Source organism: Mastigoproctus giganteus, chromosome 5, assembly GCF_048544385.1.
Source record: "Mastigoproctus giganteus isolate SK-2022 chromosome 5, ASM4854438v1, whole genome shotgun sequence".
In the NCBI taxonomy this organism is placed as follows: domain Eukaryota; kingdom Metazoa; phylum Arthropoda; class Arachnida; order Uropygi; family Thelyphonidae; genus Mastigoproctus; species Mastigoproctus giganteus.
In genome coordinates, this window is record NC_143579.1 from 70178775 (window position 1) to 70201826 (window position 23052).

The 23052-nt window shown below is 36.9% G+C and overlaps 1 protein-coding gene across 3 annotated transcripts in view; it reads left to right on the forward strand.

Moving 5' to 3' along the window:
* Nucleotides 1-23052, forward strand: part of LOC150085473 (uncharacterized) — a 620530-nt gene that overhangs the window by 384801 nt on the left and 212677 nt on the right. For all 3 annotated transcript variants that reach the window (XM_090374054.1, XM_090374052.1, XM_090374053.1), the window contains exon 15: nucleotides 11450-12856. In XM_090374054.1, coding sequence (XP_090230180.1) covers nucleotides 11450-12856 — 1407 coding nt within the window. The remainder of the gene's footprint in view (nucleotides 1-11449; nucleotides 12857-23052) is intronic.

Below are 23052 nucleotides of genomic sequence, written 5' to 3' on the forward strand. Positions count from 1 at the left end.
AATCAACTAAGTTATCTTTGCCCCAGTGGAGCAAAGATAACTTAGTTGATTGCGATCCTTCTAAAATTCAGTCCCAACTTATATCTGTCAAAAAGGATTCTTTTGCTCTTGTGCTTATCTTCAATGACACTTATATTTCTAGACAAGATCACATATCTCAATTAAGGATTACCCTGACTTATAATCCCTCTTGGCATAAGCACATCACAAGTATTGCTTCCTTTGCATCTAAAAAAACTGGGTTTTCTCTTTCGCTCTCGAAATTACTTTTCTTCCAAACAGCTGTTCACTCTGTACATTTGTTATTTGTTGTTATTTTGTATTTTTTGTTTTTAGAAGCATTAGCAACTAAGGCCATATTGCTCGGGGGGGGGATATGCGGTGGTCATTCCCTGACCTTTCCGCATCCTCCTTATTTGGTGGGCACAGGCTAGAACCCCGGTCTAATCAAGAAACATGTGCTACGCACTGCTGCCTCCTGCCCACCTAGCTGTGGAGGCGCCCCACTCTGTACAAACCGTAAATTCATCCTGCCATGGAATATCGTTCCCACATCTGGGGTGTTACTCTTATAACCACTCTCAGGCTTCTAGTGAAAAAATCTATGGAAGCCTGAGAATTTAAGTCTTTAATTAAGCTAGCTGCCTTTGTTCAAAAGAGGGCAGTTAGGTTAATTAATGGTTCATCTCTAACAAAATCTCTGTACTCTCTGTCTCATAGATGTTCTGTTTCTGCTGCATGCTTTTTCTGTAGATAGTTCCATGGGCACTGTTCTTCTGAATTGGCTTCTATAAATCCCACTCTTTCTTCCAAACAGGTGCCGCAACAAGTCAACATCCTTTTACTGTCCAACTTCAAACTCACAGGACCAACTTTCTTTCTTCCTTGTTTATTCTTTCAGCTTCTGTTTTCTGGCATATTCTCCCTTTATACGTATTTCCTGAAAATTTCCATCTACAGAAATTCAATCTAATATCAAGAAGTATCTCCATTCAGCTTCTCAGCCTTCAATGCCTGCATGGTACTAAGTACTGTTGGTTGTAATACCTGTCATGCTTAGGCACCTCCGTAGCTAGGTGGGAAGGATCAGTAGTGCGTAGCACACACTTCCTGATTAGACCGGGGTTCGAGCCCGTCACCACCAAATACGGGGGATGCGGAAAGGTCAGGGAGTGACCACCGGAGCAATATGGCCTTAGTTGCTAATGCTCCTGAAAACCAAATAACAACTGTCATACTTGGAATTTCTCATAAAATAAAAATAAAATGTGTTTAACCTCTCTCATATTTTGATAACACCTAGGTCAATGATTGTCGTTAGTCTGTTGCACTCTCTTCTCCTTGTTCAAAATACAGTGAAACTTCCCTTTAACGGACAGCCATGGGGAACGAAAATTTGTCCGTTAAAGAGAAGTGTTCGCTAACAAGAAGTCTGAGGGAGAAAAAAAAAAAGAAAGAAAGAAAAATCGTTAAACGTTTAATGTAAAATTAAATTAAAATATATACAGATTTTGAACAATATTTTTGTAAATAATATACAATTACATACACAAGAGATAAAGAAAAATCGTTAAACGTTTAATGTAAAATTAAATTAAATTATATACAGATTTTGCACAATATTTTTGTAAATAATATACATACAATTGTGCCATGCATATTATGACTTTATCTTAAGAAAAATACATACAGTAATCACTTATTTTCTTCTGCACCTTCTTTCGGTGCAGAAGATAATTTTGTTTTCAACATTTGTTTGGAGTGAAGAAACCATCGAAAGTCCTTCAGTATCTTCTTCAGCGGGGAAAAACATTTTTAAACGATTGATTTGTATGAGCGCTTCTTCTATTTTCATCGGTGGTTCGTCGTTAATATGTTCTTCGACAGAATGACCTCCTTCCATTTCTTCATCCTCATGAGGAACTTCTTGAAAAATATCGATGATAATGTCGTTGATATCTAGAGCACCATCTTCTGTAGTGAGGTTCGAGTCTATATCTTTGTAGCCAGGGTCACGTGTAGCTGAAGTATTGTACATTATCAATAGATGTTGAAGTTCTTGTTCTTCTTGGTGCTCCACATTGCTGTTCACAACTTCAATTTTTGCATTTGAGAAGCCAGACTTTACAAAACAGTTCACGACGGTTTGTTTTCTAATGGCGTTTACTGAAGAGGAAATCCATTGAATCGCATCTAGGATGTTGATTTTCTTTGCAAGGTCACTCGCACATGTCACATCGTTCATGTTTGCAATGAGATGTCTTAAAACACGTTTTCTGTAGTGAAGTTTAAAATTTTTTATTATCCCTTGATCCAAGGGCTGACACTCTGCAGATGTGTTTGGTGGCAGAAAAACGATTTGAATGTTGGACAATTCAATGTGCGGGTGAGATGCAACATTATCCATGAAAAGAATAATTTTTCTGTTTTGACGAATCATGTTTTGGTTAAAGTGACTTAGCCATTCACTCGTGATATCTCGTGTCATCCACGCTTTTTTATTGGACTTCCAGTCAACATTCAAAAGATTCAACTTTATGCCCTTGAAACAACGAGGATTTTGTGGTTTTCCTCTAACAAGAGGTTGTTCAAAGTCTCCCAGCATATTTGTACACAATAGTACAGTCAAGCGTTCCTTAGAAATATTTCCGCCCTGGCACTTTTCGTATTTTAGACTCATTGTTTTTTCAGGAAGAGCTTTAAAAAACAACCCTGTTTCGTCACAGTTGTAAATATCCTTAGCTTCAAAATCACGACATAAATCTTCCAATTTGACGGTCCACTCTGTTACAACCCCAGTATCAACAGATTCACCTTCACCACTTATGGTTTTCCAAGAAATTTTATGCAGAGTTTTGAACTTGTCTAGCCATCCCACAGAAGCTTTGAACTCATTTACTCCCATAGATTTCGCAACCTCCAGAGCCTTTTCCCTAATAATAGGCCCATTAATGGGAATTTTTTTAGCACGTGCGCAACAAAACCACTCATACGTAAAATTGTCAATTTGAAGTCCAACAGTTTTCGGGAATGATTTTTAAACCTGATCATTTCCGTGTTGCCAAAATTGTTTGAGTTCATTTTTTTTCTTTAGGATGTCGCTTACCTGCGTCTTCTCGATTTTGAATTTTGCAGCAAGATTTCGAACACTATTTTTTTGCCGATCATATGCATTAATGAGTTCGACTTTATGTTTTAAAGTTAAATGTTTATGAGAAGACATTGTGCACTTCACACGACACTGAACAAAACTGAAAAATCAAACTCAAAAGACGAAAGGCCGACCAAATTCCCCCCCCCCCCCCCCTGCACACACCGAATTCATCATAAGAAGTTTTACACATGCCTTAAAATTCTTGAAAAAGGGTTTTGAACTGCGACATAAACCTTGATAAATTTCAGAGAATCGAAAATAGAAAATAAACACACGATTGAAGCAATACGGGGAAGAAACGTTCTTAGAAAAAGGGCCGTGAGCTCACCCGTTGTCCGTTATTGGGAGATCAAATTAAGTGCTAATCTAAACAAAACAGTGCAGATTGCCTGTCCGCATCCGTTACAGAGAATGTCTGCTAGACAGAAGCTGAAAACACGTTAAAACCAATAGAGGAGAGTTGGGGAATTTGAAAATTTGAGAGATGTCCGTTAAAGAGAGGTGTCCGTTAGGAGAAGTTTCACTGTACTTTCATAACTCACTTACATCAAGTAAACCAAGGTCAGAACAGTAGTAGCATTCACTCCAACTTCAGGTATCCTAAAGAGCCTTTTTTTTTTCACACTGTCAGCCCCTTTCTCCAATGTTTCTGGAGTCTTGACCAGGTAATGAATACTTTGTAAAGATGTTGCAGGAAAAGAAGCACCATCAATTAGACATACAGACTTCAGTAATCTTTACCAAATCTTTCCTGGATTCTGTATGGCTTGATTCTAATGGTCTTCAGCCCTATGAGCACATTTCGAGATCGCTTTTAATCCATTTTTTAAACGTGCTCTCCTCACTCTGATTGAAATGCTGTCCCAACATTTCACAGGATTCAATGCGCTGATAACGTGGTTCATGCAAAGATAGACCACCATCAGATTGACATACTTGAGCCATCCCTAAGGACTCACCAATACACTCTTTAATAATTGACTCTGCCTGCAAGAAATCGTTTGAACCCATGCAAGGGATTCTTCCTTCTCATTGGTCTTTTTAATGATTGTTTCCTTTTGTGTACATCATGCCCACACCTGACTTGACAAATCCAGAATATTTTAATCAATCAATATTTTACTTTGAAGCATCGATTTATCATCAGTTGCCATTATATTACCTGTCACTGTTAAAAATTGTGAACTATCTCCACTCCCTCTTTATAGTTCCAATTTCCACTAATATATATTTACCAGTTATTTGTAATGTTCTTATCACTGGCATTCATGAACTGTTGTGTCCTAAAATAACAACACAATTCTTTTAGATGCATCATCATCTTCCTCACTGTTCCAACCTAAGGTTGTGGGTCAGGTGAGTCAAAGCCTTGCAATATTTTTATCATCCCCAGATCTTGTCTTCTGTCATTCTTACCATTCCATTCGTTTCCACATCTTCTCTAATCTGATCTCTCCATCTCTTCCTAGGTCTTCTTCTTGGCCTCTTCATATCCATTTTCATCTCACACATTCTTCTTGGTAATCTGTCCAAGTTCATTCTCTTTATGTGTCCAAACTATTGCAAACGTGATGTTACTATCTTCTTCCTCATAATTTCTAATCCAAAATTCATTCTTATGTCAGTATTTCTTATTTTATCTCTTCTAGTTTTAGCTAGCATAGTCCTCAGCACCTTCAGTCCATTGCTTAGATTCTACTAGAATCCTTTTTATTCTTCTTCCATGTCTCAGCAGCATAGGTCAAAATAGAGACCAAATATACCAGCTTTTTGCACTTCATTGAAACTTCCCTAGCCCATAACAAGCTATTAACATTACAAAAAAAACTCTGACTAACTGCTGTTCTCCTAGTTATTTCCATATCTAGGCTGCCATTCTTTGTTAATTAATTCCCTAGGTACTTAAAATTATCCACCACTTTCAATATTTAGCATTAGTATTGTCATTAGTATTGTCATATGATGCAAGAAAGCAAGCTTATACAACATCAGCCAAAAAAAAAAAAAAAACCTTCCCATTTTGCCCATCTGGTAACTCCAATGTTTGTCTAGTTCGGCCTTAAATTTATTTAAGCTATCAATTTCCATAACAACAGATGGAAGTCTGTTCCAGAAATCAACTACCCGCTGGCTAAAGGCAAACTTCTGCAAATCTATTCTAAAACTGCCTTTCTTCAATTTGAATCTATGCCCCCTCAGGTTCTTAGTCTTGGTAAGTGGAAGTATTTCTTCAGCATTGAGCCTGCTCAAACCATTCAAGGCCTTATACCCAATTTTGCCGAAGTTCGGACGGTCTGTGACAGCAAAATCCTCTGTTTGCACCTTCACGATGGTGGGACTGTTTGTAATCCTGGGTATAACCCCCATGCACAAGCACACTGTGGGTGACCACCCAGGTGTGAACCAAGGTGGCGCCCACACCACATGGAGGAATGCCACCACTCTGTGTTACCAGGCAATACTAGGCGGTAGATGACTCTCATCAACTGGTACAATACCACTTTGCTTATTGGAGGCTTGAAGTGGCGGAACCCATGTTTAGTCTCCAGAGCTAAGTTCTGGCCAACCCTTCCCCATCTCTTCCATTGCGCCTCCGTAGCCAGGTGGGAAGGAGCAGCAGTGCATAGCACACGCTTCTTGATTAGACCGGGGTTCGAGCCCGTCACCACCAAATACGGAGGATGCAGAAAGGTCAGAGAATAACCACCTCATATCCCGGAGCAGAATATTGCTAATTCTCCTAAAAACCAAATAACAAACAACAAACATCTCTTCCATCATGCAGTACGACTGATGACTTTTGAGGTTATGATGGACATCATGGCAAGATCCAATCTTCCTTACATTTCGAGGGTACAGCTCTAAAACGGTGTTCGCAAGACCAGCTGCTAGTTAGTACACCGGACCGAACCTATTGGTAACTCTTTAGGAGGCTTCCGGGTCAGCTAGTGTATAATCTTGCTATCTCTACTCTGCCAGACAGTGACTGGAGGGAGTCCGAGTAGTGTGTATGCGGAGGCCATTTCGAGGCCACATTATGTCAAGGATCTAGGTATATTCTTACTATGTGTGTGCCATATCCAAAAATTTCATTACTTCATACAGCATGTCCCACCCATTTTTTCTTACTATTGAATACACCATGAATTGTCAAACTAATAGAGTAAGCTTATCTGCGAAAAGATCTATACCTCCCAAACACTTCCTAGTTTATTTCACTAATATACGTGGTCTCAATTCTGATCTCAACGATGTCCATTTCCACTTGCAGTCTGCCGAACCTCATGTACTTTTTCTGACAGAATCTCAGTTATCGGTTGATTCACCTACTGCTCATCTCAGTTGCCCAAATTATTCGCTGTATGATTGCTCTTCTCTGTACTAGATCTAGCAACTCTACGTCCTTCCTGAAATGAAACCTCCAGACCTGTACGCATTACTCAAGGTGTGGCCCGACCATTGCCTTATACCAGGGGTGGCCAACTTAATTTGTGGTGCGATCTACTTTTTTTCTTCAAAATGTGCTGCGATCTACCATCTCAAGAATTTCATTGCACATAGATAAAAAAGTTAATTAACACATATTGAAAAATATTGTTTATAAATTTTAAAATTAAATACCATTCAGAATTCTTATTTTAAATTCATATGTATTTAAAATTTTAATTTATGCGAAGTTTCTGTCTTTGTGTCATCTGTGTCATCTGCCAAGCTTTCAAAATTGGGGATAAAGGCCAACCGTAAAGAATCTTCCGTATGCAAGTCTGTAAGATTAGAGTGCTTCTTCATCTTTGTGTTTGTTTCAAATACAAAAAGGCTGATTCACATAGATATGTGGAACCAAAACAGAAATTTAAAAGTTCACTGTATTTTTTTACATTTCGGTAGTTCTCTCGGCAAACATTTCCAAATGTCGTCTTCTGATGCTCTGGCTTTTAGGAAGATATCGTTTCGCAATGTAATAATTTCATTTTTAAATAATATTTTGTCCATCTGAAAAATCTCAGCGATTTTTTCTGCAATTTGTTTCGTATCTAAGTCGACATTAAATGGATAAGAAATATATTGAACAATCTCTTCAATTGTTTTAAAATCACTGAATCTGGTTTTAAAATCATTCACAACTTTCTCAATTTTAGAAACATAATTCTCACTATTAAATTCAAAAACAGGATATTTTTGCAAATGATCTTGCATATTTGTGAAATGAGCGGATTTCTTTTTCTTTGAGATCCTTAGCCTTTGCCAAAAATTGATGTTTATATGCAGAAATACTATTAAATCAGTGTGTTGAAGTGCCTTTCTAAATTTCCTTTTTTGGTTATAGCCACGGAAGCCTTACAAATCAAACAACATTTTTCTTTTATCTTTACAAAAAAGTATTCTAGTTCCTACTCTTGATGAAAATGATACGTTTTCCTCTTTTTGGTAGTATTCATTTTAAATCACAGGTTATTAAATTAACGTATAAGAACTGTCCAGTTATTAATATTAAGTAAGCTAAATAACAATTCGACACATACACTATGCTGTCCACAATGTAACTGCATACATTTTCACTAGACAAGCCTAGGGCTGAGCAGCGATAAGAGTAGTCATGTGGTTCAACGGATTTGTAATAAGCGTATATATAGTGGGGTGCATAATAATAATAATATTTAGATTTTGACTAATCTGTTTTTATATATATTTAAAATTCATTTTGATCGACCGAAATTAAAGCTGCAATCGACTTGTTGGCCACCCCTGCCTTATACAAAGGGATAATCACCTCTTTGTCTCTTGTAGCAAAATTCCTATATATCATTGACAAAACTCCATGACCTCCTCTGGCAGCCCATCTGCACTGCTCAGGAAACTTCATATCTGACTACACAATTACTCCCATGTCTTTTTTCATCCCCCCCCCCAGTGTACGTTTCTCTTGAGTTACTGCTATCCATATCCAGTACTTTGCATTTCTCAATGTTAAACTTCAATTGCCACTTATCAGCCCATCTGACTAACTTTTCTAGATCCTGTTACAGTAGCATAGTGTCTTTAATGTCATTAAAGACACTATAATGTCATTAACAACCCTGCCAACCTTTTATCATCTGCAAACTTGGACATTAAGCCTCGATATCATTGATAAATACACAAAACAACATGCCCAGCACCGAATCCTGGGGGACTCCACTAATAACATTAGACCATGTAGAGCAGTGTCCATTTATTACCACTTTCTGCCATCTCCCACTCAGCCATACCTTTATACACTGCAGAAATTTGCCCTTAATGCCATACCGCTCCAATTTGTACAGCAGTCTTCCATGTGCAACAGTATCAAAAGCTTTCCTGAAGGCCAAGTATATGATATCAAAATTATTTTTTGCATCCAGTTCCTTTGTGACCACATTGTAGTATCCCAAATTGGTCAGTCAAGACTTCTCCTTAACAAACCCATGCTGTGTCTGAACTATCACTGCAGTCGTGTCTAGGTGATCCTGTATCACCTCTTTAAACAGTGACTCCATTGTTATCCCCAGGAAGAAGTTCAACTAACAGATCTATAATTATTTGTGTCACTCTTTGAACTCTCTTTGTGAACTGGGGATACATTTGCCCATCTGCAGTCCATGGGAACCTTCCCTGAATCTAAGGATGCTCTCATAATTATGGATAAGGGTTTGCTCACTTCCCTCACTGGCCCCGGGTGCCAAGCATATTTCGAGGCCAAGCTATATTCTTGCGATTCATAAAGTGCTCTTGATAAGCGACTGAAATTATATTTTACATTCACATTTCTTTCAACAGTCTTACTTTAAAAACAGTTCTATATTTGAAAAGTAACAAGTAGAACACAGAAAGGAAATACACCTTTCTTTACATTTTCCTCTATTTATATTTTTACTGATTAACTAACACTTCAACCGCTTGGCCTCCGAGCGGCACTGCTCCTGCCTCCCCGTGGCGGGGCCAGTAACCTGGAGGAAAAGTTATCCTCCAGGGTGAAAAGGAGTAATGATGGATATAAATGACTATCCACCACTAGAGCCTTCAAATTCAAGGCCAGACAAACCAAATGATGATGACCTGAACCAACGAAAAAGGCTCCGAAGAGAAGTGCAGTGCAATGAGATGCCAAACTTCCTTGTAATACATTCGCTCTCCAACCAGCCTGTCAGCAAATTATCACCATTTGTCATCCAAAGATTTTTGGAATCCATTGCTGGAACACTGAAAATGGTTAAATGACTGCAATCCAGAGACCTCCTAATCGAAACAGCCTCCTCAAAACATTCAGAATGGCTACTTAAAACAACAACTTTTGCTGGGCTACCGGTATCTATCACTCCCCACAATACGTTAAACTCGTCAAAAGGTGTCATCAGAGTGGGACCTGATTACAAAAAGTAATTAGTGCAAAACGTATAAAGACCAAAAAAGATGGAAATCTTGTTCCAACCCGATCCATAATTTTAACATTCAGCACCCCAGATTTACCATCCTCAGTAAAAGCTGGCTATTTAAACTGCCGGATACGGCCTTATATACCTTATACCTAATCCCCTACGTTGCTTTAAATGCCAAAAATATGGACACTCGCAACAAGCATGTAGAGGTGATGCCATTTGTCCAATTTGTGATTCCAAGGAGCATACACAAACAGACTGTTCAGCCTCAAATCCCATTTGCCCCAACTGCAAAGAAAGTCACCCAGCCTTTTCCAAATCTTGTGAAATGTGGAAAACAGGGAAGAAAATCCAAAAATATAAAATAGAGCACAAAGTTACGTACCCCGAGGCACGCAGATAGGTTATGTTGACCATGCCCAGTAGTTCATATGCATCTCACACTCGAAGCTTTAATTCAACAGCAGCTCAAACAGATGTATCAATACCTCCCAGCACATCTCTAGCTAACTGGGTTAAAAACACATTATCAAACTCTGTAAAAGACACACATCAAATTAAAATCAGTGAATCGACCAACGCCCCAATTAGTATCCCAATTGAGACTCGGACAGTCCCACATGAGAAAGAAAAACTAAAAACTAATAAAAACAACAATAAACCTGAATCATCCACCAGTAGTATGGAAGTAGATGTAAACCCAGATCATGAAGAACCATTACTAGAACTTCACGCAAACGATACTATGGATACTGGCCCTACCTTCCCGAAAAAAGACCGAAAAAAATCCTCCTCAAACAAAAAACAGTCAGATGAATCAACCTCAACTAAACCAAAATGAACCACAGCATCTTACAATGGAATTGCAGAGGCTTTCGTTCCAACACAGACGATATTCAATACCTAATTAACCAATATTCTCCGGTTGCCTTTTGTTTACAGAAAACTTACCTAACCACACAAATTTCTCCTTCGATAAAGAACTATTGCATTTATCGAAGAGATTGAAATACTGCTAAAGCTGCCCATGGTGGTGTGGCAATCCTAGTAAATTCAAAGATCCCAACTAAACATATCCCACTCCAAACTAAAATAGAAGCTGTTGCTGTTCGTATAATTCTCCATAGTGCAATAACACTGGTCTCAATGTACCTACCACCAAACTGTAGTACCTCTTTAAAAGATCTTGAAGACCTCTTTATACAGATACCTCCACCTCTCTGTATATTGGGGGACTTTAACGGGCACCACCCATTATGGGGCTCTCCTAAATTGGATAGACGAGGCCGACTAATTGAAAGTTTTTTGGAGGCACTAAATCTCATTATACTCAATACAGGTGCACCGACACACGTACAGCTCCCAACAAGACACACCTCAGCAATAGATCTCTCAATTTGTTCACCAGTACTAGTCCCAACCATAGAGTGGTATGTAATAAACGATCCCATGGGCACCAGTTTGACTCAACATAAAATTTTGTTATACATCATTCTCCCATTTCCATGTATTTTTACTTTATTATTGATAGCTCCTTTATATTACTGATTCATTTGTCCCTTTTCCTATACAGATGCATAAGACAAAATTCTTATAGAAACATTAAACTTCATAAATGTATGATAAACAGTTGTTTATGATGTATGATAATTTATGTTGTATTTTTGTTAGTTACAAAAGATAATTATTAGTATTTGAAATATGTAATGATTATCCTTAAATATCTTTGTGATGTTATCCTTTGTAATTATCATAGTGTTTTACCCATAAATTTTGTTGTTGAACTTTTTTCCCCCACTAGTATAACCACAATAAAATTATATTTATTAATTTTGTTTTGATATTTATTCTCTATTTTTAAGTGAGTTATTTATTTATTCATATTATGCTTTGCTTTCAGCTCCCAGGAGTAATTTATTTACAATTAGAGAAAAAGCAAGCTTGAGTCGTTATTCAGAGTTTGGTATTTCAAATGCCAAACACTTTCAGAGTGAAGACAGGAATAAATTATTATTTACTAGCACAAGCAGTAACTCTTCCTTTCTTTCTCAACTGTCAGATAATAGTCATGATAGCAGTGATACACAAAATATGAATTTAGATAATGAAAAGAAGAAAACTCCGCCAATTGGAATATTTGAAGTGAGCAATTCACTTGGTATAGATATGCCAAAACAGCTTGAGTTGAAAAGTACAACAATAGATTTGAAAACATTACCATTTAAACAGCGAGAAAACAAAGAAAAACTTCAGTCTACTTTAGAAAGAATAATGGAAACAATAGAGCCTAAATCTGATGGAGAAAGTGAAGAAAGTGAAAATAGGAATTACTTAAGTACCCTTGGTGATAAGCCACCTGAAAAAGATATAGACATTAAAAGTTCTAATTTAATCAGCAGTAATGAAAATGATATGAAGAAATGTGAAGAAATATTATCAGGCCAAGAAAATAGGCTAGATGTAAATAAAGATTTTGTTTACTGTGAAAATATAAAATCTGCAGAAGTCGAAGTGTTGTATCGTGCATTTCTGACTAAAAGAGATTGCTTTACTCAAAGATTAGATGAAACAATTGAGTCGTGTAAAGCTAAGCTAGGGATAACAACTGTTACGGAATCTAATCAAGAAAATTCTAGTGACAGTGACGAGGATGATGATGATGATAGTGAAAAGATTGATGATGAGGAAGAGGAAATTGAAGAAAAGGAAGAAGAGATTGAAGAAAAGGAAGAAGAGGAGATTGAAGAAAAGGAGGAAGAGGAGATTGAAGAAAAGGAAGAAGAGGAGATTGAAGAAAAGGAGGAAAATGAAGACATAGGTGATGAAGAAGAAGATGATGAGAAATTAAAGGATCATGAAAGAAAACATGAGGATTGCACAAGAAATAATTATGGTGTACCATGTACAGAGAAAGAACCAGATTTTGATACATCAGATGATAACAATCAGAAACTAACTCTTAATGTAAATGAGAAAAATCAGGAATATCTTTGTAACATTGTAAAAGATGAATTTCTTGATAAAAATAGTATGCTGCAAGGTTATAATCTATTACCTGCAAAGGAGAACTGTAACACACAAGATATAGAAATGTATTCAGCTGAAAAAAATATGGTGAAAAGCTATGATGATGATGACCGTGACAGCTTAAGTTGTATTAAAAGTGACCAAATAGATATATATTTTGAGAATATTAGTGGACAAAACTTTTCTTCGAATTGTACTGGAAATATGCAATTATCTGTAAAACCTGTGTTGTCTTCAGAAGATATCTTTGAGAACAAAAAAGAAAATAGCAGCATAGGAGGTATGTAATATTAATTAATTTCATAAATGTTGTTCAATGTTTTTTACTGTAGCATAGGTGACCAGATGCTGATGACCATAACTAAGACAAAAATGAGTTTTATAGCTTAAACCCGGGACAGTTAAAATAAAACCAGAACAGTGAATAAAAATAAAAGTTCTAATTTAATCAGCAGTAATTTATCAAGAGCATATTAACCTAAACATGCTGAAGGCATGTTTAGGTAATATGCTCTCTAAAAATGAAAAAGAAATGTTTATTAAAGAGAAATTGTGATTTTATATATCATAAACATAATCACATTAACATATTTGAGGAATAATATTGCAGTTAAATAGAACAGAATCCAAAGTTTTAAGCAAAATTTCTCTTTGAACTTCTACTTCTTGACTAATCATATTTTGTCATCTTATAAAAACCTATACACATTAAATGTAAGTGTAATTTACATAACAATAAAATCAATTCTTTCTACAATCAGACGTTTCATTCATATGACCACCGAACATTTGTTTTTGAAATACATTTGTTGAACATTTGTTTCTTGAAATACATATGTTTAACATTTGTTTATTGAAAATAAACAAATGTTAAACAAATTTTAAATAAAAAAAAATGGTAATACTCCAGAACACGGTGCCCCTTTGACAATTACGTCGAGAAGAAGAGGGGGAAAGCAGTGACGTACGGTTCGTAACTCCGCCCACTCACTGCGTTCCCCCTCTTCTTCTCGACAACTGCACGTGGCGAATGTCACGCGACATAACAGTATGGCGGAACTGAAAAATAACGAAATTATCAGCAATAGTAATTTTTTCGGAGCAGCAGCCAAAATAATTGCAAATAAAAGACACTAATTTCGTTCTTCAAAACGAAAAAAAAACATAATGAGACGCAGCAAACGACCAATTTTCGACAAATAAATGGCGAAGTCCCGCAAAAAGGTAACCTACCATTTTAAATTAAACACAAACGAAAGACAATTAAAAACGTAATTCCCAATCGAAAAACGTTGTTCAAAACGAAAAAAAAACAATGAGACGCAGCAAACGACCAATTTTCGACAAATAAATGGCGAAGTCCCGCAAAAAGGTAACCTACCATTTTTAATTAAACACAAACGAAAGACAATTAAAAATGTAATTCACAATATACATTTTTTTTTTTTTCCGTCCAACGACTGGTTTTTGCTTGAATCCTTCCCGAAGTCGCGTAAAAACCTAACCTTTTTTTGCAAAACAGAAACTAAAGTCAATTAACACATGCAACGAACAATAAAATTGCTCTTTGCATAAGCACAAAATGGCAACACAATTTTTTTTTTTTTTTTTTCTGAAAACAACGCAATGGACACAATACTAGGTTAACGATACGTGAAAATAACACAGAAACACAAATCGAAGTAAACTCACCTCATCAGTCCTGAACCACGAGGCAATAACCAGCAAATAACGAGAAAACCAACAATTAACAGCTGAGTACCGCACGCAACAGACACAAGCATTCGAAAGAAAGAACATGCAGCGAATTTCGCATTTAGCGCTTCAGTGACGTCGTGTCACGTGACGTCCGCGTGAAACGAAGAGGGGATGCAGTCAGTAGGCGGGGTCAAAACCTGTCAATCACTGCTTTCCCCCGTTCTAACAGCCAATTACAAGGGGGCACCGTATATTGGAGTATGGCCAAAAAAATAACTGACTCTGACAAGTCATCATTCTCACCTTCATCTCTTCTAAAATGAAAGTTTTAAGCAAAGAAAGTTGACTAAATAAAAGTCTGAAAGTTTAGAATTGCATATAAATAATAATAATTTTCCATATATTCTGGATTTCCTTCCAAACAGGTGTACTCATTTTTAAAAGCATCTATTCTATAAATTTGAATTTCTTGTGCCAAAAGGTTTAGCCTTTTCTAGAAAAATAACAGCTACATATCAAATATTTCACTTTACATATACATATTAGTATTAACATTAACAGTGACAAATGATGCAAGAAAGCAAGCTTGCTCAGGATCAGCCAAAAAAAAAAAAAAAAATCCCATTTCACCTGTCCGTCCTCTACAATAGTGTGTCTAATTCTTCCTTTAATTTATTCAAACTATCCACTTCCTCAACAATAGATGGAAGCTTGGTCCAACAATCAAGAACCCGTATGCTGAAGGCAAAAGGAAACTTCTGCACATCTATTTGGAACCATCCTTCTTCATTTTAAGAGACATCCTTGGATTCAGGGAAGGTCCCTGTGGACTGGAAATCAATGAATATATCGCCAATTCACAAAGGTGGGGGGATCAAAGAGTGATGAAAGTAATTACAGACTTGTTAGCTTTACTTCTGTTCCAGGGAAGATAACGGAGTCACTGGTCAGAGAATTAATGCAGGACCATCTGGCCAGGGGTGCAGTTATAGTTCACTCACAGCATGGGTTCATCAAGGGACAATCTTGTCTGACAATCTTGCAGATGATATGTCTGACCAATTTTATTGGAAACTATGCTACAGTAACAAAGAAACTAAAGACAAAAAATTATTTTGATATCATATACTTTGGTTTCAGGAATGCTTTTAATGCTGTTGCACATAATAGACTGCTGTAAAAATTAGAGCAGTGTGGCATTAAGGGCAAGTTACTTCTGTAGATAAAGTGATGGTCGAGTGGGAGAATACAGAAAATTGTTATTAATGGGCACTGCTCATTGTGGATTAATGTTATCAATGGAGTCCCCCCAGGGTTTGGTGCTGTGCCCATTGTTTTCTGTATTTATTTATGATATTAATGAAGGTATATCAGGCCTAATGTCTAAGTTTGCAGATGATATGAAAGTTTGTAGGTTGATTAAGGACAGTAACGACAGTATGCTACTGCTTGTTATTATTTGGTTTTTAGGAGCATTAGCAACTAAGGCCACATTGCTCCGGGGATATTTGGTGGTCATTCCCTGACCTTCCCGCATCCTCCGTATTTGGTGGTATGCTACTGCAACAAGAGCTAGAAATGCAAAGTACTGCATATTCTTGGCAGCAATCCCAGATTAATGTACCAAATATGGGGTACTACACTCAGGATAGTGGAAAATGAAAAAGACCCGAGGGTAATAGTGCAGTCATATATGAAGTTCACTGAGCAGTGCAAACATGCTGCCAGGACAGCTCATGGGGGTTTTGTCACTCATATGCAGGAATTTTTCTATCAGTAATAAGGAAGTAATTATTCCATTATATAAGGCAATGGTCAGGCCATATCTTGAGTACTGCATGCAGGTCCAGGGGCCTCATTTTAGAATTATATAGAACTGCTGAAGTGGTTACGGAGAAGGGCAACAAGATTGGTAAGGGGACCAAAGTGGTGATCTTACAAAGAAAGGCTTCAGTTCTGAAAATTGCAGCATCTAGAGCAATGATTTTCAACTTACGGCACACTGAACAAGGTTCTAAAATTGTCGAGGCACACCATCAGTTTTTTTAAGGAGAGATTTTATCATTAATTTTTTCTCTGCATACTCTTGTTAAGAGTGTTCAAGGCTTGGGAGATGTCAGCTAGGAAAGCAACTTTATTGTATCAAGTCTCTTCACTAAGCAGGTCAGTCAGCTCAGACTCTTCAGACGAAAAAGAAATTATAAGGACTTCCCTCATTTTGTAGAACCTTGAATATCCACCTCACGTCTGTGTGCAGTAGGAGTTGTGTGTGAGCAGCCTCCATGGCAGAACTCAGTGTTGAAAACAACTTCGATTTTAATGGCCTACTCTTGATGTAGTTAACCATTTAATTGTCGCATCCAGTACTTTTTGGAGCTCAGGTACTGCTGATTTTGAAATGAGGGTCTCTCTCTGTGCAGGAAAAATGTATGTAAAAACAATGCCAGGGTTCCTTTGCTTGACCACTGCAATGAATCCTTTCAGGCTTCCAACATGGAGGGAGCACCTTTCGTGCAGATGCTGATTCATGATTTCTTCACCGTCCATGCAAATGCTGATGCATAATTTCCATGACAAATCATGAGAACTGAAATAACTGTTGATATCATCAAGAATGTCTTGGCCTCTTGTTGTTTCTGGAAGTGATTTGCAAAATAAAAATTGTTCAATGATGTCTCCATTACAAACAAACCTGCTGAGTGTTAGGAGTTGAGCTTTTCCAGATGTCAGTTGACTCATCCAACTGGATGGCAAAAAAAACAGCTTCTTTAATGTTAGCTTTCACTTGTGACTCAATGTGTTGAGACCTGCCTTGTATATGCCAACTAATAGTGTTATCAGACATAGGGATTTTCAAAATCTATTTTTCATATTCCTCGCCAAACATAATATTTACAATTTTACAACATACTGGTAAAATTACTGACTCAGCAATCATATGTATTTTAATCTTTTTTTGCCATGATTTCAGCAATGGCATAGCTTGCTTCTTGGGCTTTGTTATAAATAGTTGTGATTTTGGTCCAATGTTTAGCCTGGTGCGTTTAATCAACTATAAGCCTTTTAAAATATTCAATTGGTTTCTCACATAAATATGAGTGCTTTGTGTGAAGGTGTCTTTTCAGCTTACTCGGAACCATAGCTTGGTTTACCAGTTTCTCACCGCAAACAACACACTTAGTACATGGCTGCTTTTCTCCAGATGAAAAGAATCTGAAGGACAAATAGTCTTATTATACTGGTACATGACAGTTTTAGAACTAACATTAACTGTACTATGTGTTATTCTAATCAGAACTAGTGCCAGCTACACATGATTCATTGTCATCATCTAACTTACATTTTTATAATTTGAAATCTGTCCATGTTTAATAAGCCCTAAAAAAAATAAAAATAAAAATAAAAATCAACTAAATTCAGAAACAACAAAATAACTAAAATGAAATAGAAATAACAAGCAAAAATGCATTAGTGCAATTCGCACGGAATAACATACCTGATCTGAAAAACAGCTGACTGAAGACTGACGCTGGTGGCTTGACAAAGGTGAAAGGTGGGGTGGTAAAAGTACATTGCAGAGTTATTTTGGGATCTGGAACAATACGGACGGATGTTCTTGGAATTTTACTATAATAACTTTTTTTTATTATTAAACTCTTATTGTTTTCATTCTTATAGGCCTTTGATGAAAAATATACAGTACTTCTAACACTTATCTCGGTTTTTTTTTTATTTCTCAGTTTTTTCTTACTTCTTTTTGACTTCTCCCAAACACCAGCGGCACATCTGTGGACCCTTCACAGCACACTGCTTGAAAATCACTGGTCTAGAGATAGGTACCTGCGAGGCAATCTGATTGATGTGTTCGAGGCTTTGATTGGATTGAGCAAGCTCAGTGCTGATGGGATTCTTCCTCTTGCTCAGACTAGGCATATGAGAGGGTTATAAATTTGCAGTTAGATGAAATAAGGAATTATTTCATCAGATTAATACTATTAAGACTGATAGGTATAGTTTAAATATTGTGAAACATGGAATAAGTTATAAAGACTTAACGTGCTTATCTTGACAGCATTGGACGTGACTTTCAGTGTCTTTGAGCACTGAATGGGTAGAGGAGTTTTCATTTCTAATAGCCGATAATGCACTTAGGGAGTCTGTATAAATTATGATTGACTATAAGGAAAGACTAGATTTTTGTCAAGGCTGGTTGGCTTGCATAAAGCTCAGCAGTTAATGTGGTACATTCCAGGGGTAGTTAAATATTGTCTGTAAAAGAAGAAAAAACAGCTGCTGCACCAATGTGATTATGAGATTTTGCACTGATGGCGCAAAATCTCATAACCACATATTGCACCTTTATGGGAGTTTTCTGAAGTATAAGCAGCATGCAGTTGTTGGAAAGTGAGCTGGTGGATTTCCCCATTGTGTGAAGGAAACATCACTACAAGTAACAAGAGTTTTTCATAGTGAATCAGGTAAGTAAGTATCCTGATGGATATTTCTGAATTCCAAATTCCATTTAAGTATTTGTTATCTCAGGTGAAATCCTGCAGGTTGAGTTCTGAGTTCTGCAGGCTTTGCTTCATAGAAAGGAAACCACTGAGGATCAATGAGATATTTTCAATTCGGATGAGTAGGAAAGCTTTGTATCTTTGCAGCATATAGGTATAGGAGGGTTTGCCTTCTATGTGATGGTGGGGGTTCATTAGCGGCAATGTACAAACTGTGCATTGGGGGAGGCTCCAGCAGCTGTTCAAAAGGCACCGTACTGAATGTTGTTTAGTTGTTGCAAATCACTTTTCCTTGCTGAAGCATATACAATCTATAATCGAGTTGTAATCTAATTAATGCTTTATCGAGATGTAAAAGTGAGTCTCTGTTTGCACACCATGATGTAGCTGATGCCAACCGAAGGATATTTAGTTTTAGTAGGCAGCTAGTTCGGAGTTTTGCTATGTGAGCCTTAAAGTTTAGTTTGTTATCTGTATCGGGCCAAGAGCATTGATGGTATTAGTCACTGGTATCAGAATATTCTTAATTTGAAGTTCTGGATCAAGGTGTAGTACCTGTTGTTTGCAGAAAAAAATTACTGTAGATTTTTGTTGAGATATTCAATATCCATTTTGCAAGGTCCAAGCTTCAAGTTCATTTATTGCCAATTGAAGCTGTCTCTCTATAATGTTCATATGATAAGAGTAGGGCTTACAATACCGAGATCCCAAATACCGGGATCCTGGTCATTTTTTTCCGGTATTCAAATACTGGTATTGATACAAAAAAAAACGGTTTTTCAGTACTAATTTAAAAAAAAAAAAAGTTTATAATTTAATTTATAACTTAAATTTATAGTTTATAATTTATAACATTAAAAGTCTAGAAAGGTTATAAAATCACTTTTATGTGATTATGACATCCTTAGCTCTCCTAGCAAATGTTCGATAAATCATCGATAGGATACCATGCAACATTGCAACCTGTCCACAATTCTCGGACAACTTCATGTCTGACCTTATCGTAACTCCCAAGTCCTGTTCCTCCACTACTGACTTTAGTTCAACTCCACCAAGTGTATAAGTTATTTTGGAATTGCTGTTCCCCAGGTGTAAGACCTTGCATTTTGCTGAATTAAAGCACATAGCTGCCACTTTTCTGAACATCCCAGAAGTCTATCTATGAAGAAGCTTGGCGGCGATCATTAACTACTCTACTGGTCTTTACACCATCTGCAAGTTTAAACATCACACCTATATCCCTTCATAGATCTCATTTAAGATAATCAAAAACAACAGTAGTCCCAATACTGATCCTTGGGGAATCCCACTTCTTACATTAACCCAATCTGAGGAATAACCATTTATCACAACCCCCTGTCTGGTGCCCTCAAGCCATCGTGCTATCCATCTAAGGATTTTCCTTATGATTCCAGCCTGCTCCAACTTATAAAGTAACTGCTCATGTGGGACTGAGTCCAATGCTTTGCTGAAATCCAAATAAACAATGTCGAAATTATTTTCTAAATCCAGCTCATGAGTGACCTGTCAAAATGGCTAACCAGATTTGTTAAACATTATTTTCCCTTTACAAAACTATGCTGTGTATCCTACAGAATTCCATTTCCATCTAAATGATCCTGAATTCCACCCTTGATCATTGTCTCCATGATTTTCCCTACTACTGAAGTTAGACTGGCCAATCGGTAATTTCCCATTACACTCTTAGAACCGCCTTTATGTTCCAATTTACACCAATCCAATGGAATCTCTCCTGTCCAGTGATGCTCTCATAACTAGCCTTAATGGTTCAATGCACTCACTTGCTGCCTCCTTTAAGATTATAGGGTATATGCCATCAACCGCAGGAGCCTAACTTGCCTGTGGGCACAAACGTTTTTTCATTAAATCAACATGTGAAATTTCAACATCATTAATTACATTTTTTTCAACTTCACTCCCATAATTTCTCATTGACGTGAAGGGTTTTTCTTCTGTAAATATCGATGCAAAGTAACTGTCGAGCTCATCTGTAACATCAGTTGGGGTATCTAATACTATCCCACGCAATTACATATGCATCCGATCTGATTTGTCCTTCTCTTCTTTGAATTTATATATGTGAAGAATTCCTCTTTGCTCTCCTTATTTCTTATCCCTACTCTTTGCTCTCTACCAGACTCAGTAAATATACTATAGTGAAAATTATACTTTGCTGAATAAAACATCTTTCTCCTTCAGAAAATGATGAACATAATTCAACTATGGAAGACCAACATGGAACAGAACATCAGTGTTCCGCAAATCCTTTCCAAAATAAGAAATTTCCTGACTCAGTGAGATTTTAAAAGATAAACTTGAGTCGGAAAATAATGAAATACTTTTATTGAAAGCCTAGAAAATATGGACTGAGATCGTCTCTGATTATCTCAGTACAGTAGTACCAGAATAGAATCCTAAAGGGCGTTTTCTGCCGCTAATCAAATACTGTATCTACCAAAATTAGATCCATTTTAAACGATCATACTATTGATTGCTTATGTTTCTTAAGAGCTCAATTTATTCGGACAGGTAATGTGGATGCTTAAACTTAACTAAACTTTGCAGTAACAATGTGTATTTTTTTGTTTTTAGAATAATTGTATTTTTAATGATTTTTTTTCAGAATATTTATTAATGCTGCAATAAATGTTTATTTAAAACTTGAATTCAAGTAATTACAGTACTTGTTTTTTCCTTACTTTATTGCACCTAACTGTCATCAAAATTTATTGAGAAAAACATTTGTTTTTGGAATACCAGTATTAATACTGGTATCCCAGTTTCATAAACATAAAAAGTGCTGAATCTAAGATCCCTCTTATCAGGGGCTCTAGTAAAACGTTTCATGGACAGACCGCCAAGGGAGTCTAAAATCTCTTCTCCACATGCATAGCAATCAGTGGCCCTGCTATTTACACATACTACGCTCTCTTCTCGTCATAGAATCCTCAGATCTCAACTGTTCTGCGTTTACTTCCAGAATTGCAGGAGTATAGTTAGCAACCTAAACCACTTTAGAGCAATCCAAGGCTCACATATTTACGACATTTACCTACTCACTGAAACCTGGCTCTCCATAGATATTGATGATCAGGAGATTAGATGGGCAGTATACAATCCATAGAGAGGACAGAGGATCTCGTAGAGGTGGAGTAGCTATTATCCATTCTAACCACATACTCTGTGATATTGCATCAGATTTCACAAATATTGAATATTATATTGCCTTCTCCATCTTGGCAAGTTAAAAGTTTTATTAGTATTACTTTATTTTCCACCTCCCTTAACTAATAGTGACCTTCAGTACTTTGAAAATGTGCTGGACTCTATCTTCCCGCTAATTCAGACTGCTGACATAGCAATGGTTTTGGGTGACTTTAACTGTCAACTGGCCAATTTAGGATCATCCTCTCCATCACTGCAGACTACGGCTCTCTTTAATATGCTTCACATCTATGGTCTTGAACAAATTTGCAATTTTTCAACCAGAGAATTTGCCCACCTTGACCTAGTATTCTCCTCTACTGATATTGAGGTTCACAAAGACAATCCTATATTCCACTCAGATCATTTGTCAGTTACTTTTGACATCACTGTGACTTCTCATAACCTCAAATGCAGCTCCTGTTCTCTACAATTCAATTTCAGAATGGCTGACTGGCCTCTGCTCAACCTAGCTCTCAGCAGTATGGACAAGCAGCTCTTTGATGCTGTTGATGACATCGATGTGCTTACCAATAACCTGATCAACTGTGTCCACTCAGTTATATCTGACATTGTTCCCCAATCCCATCTGATGGCATGTTCTACCTACCTGCCACTGGTATAACAGCGAACTAATACATAAAATTAAATCCAAGAATTCTATAGAAACAAGAATAAGCAATCAGGTGACAGTCGATACTATGAAATATTCAGCCAACTCTGCAAAGAAGTGAAAACCCTCATATTAAAATCTTACAACATGTATACATTGTTGCAATATTGTTGCAATATTGTTGCAATTCAGGATAGTATGCTTACTCACAGAGATATTAAACCATTCTGGAATTTCATGAAGCATAAGAATATAACCAGCAGAAAGTTACAACTGCATAATCCACATGGAATTCTCCTATCGGACGAATTCAGTATTGCTCAAGAGTTTGCCAAACATTTTTCCAGAATCCAAACAAATGATACATTGAGACCTGCCTCATTTCCTGACTCCACACCTGTTAAAGATGATATCCTCATCAACATC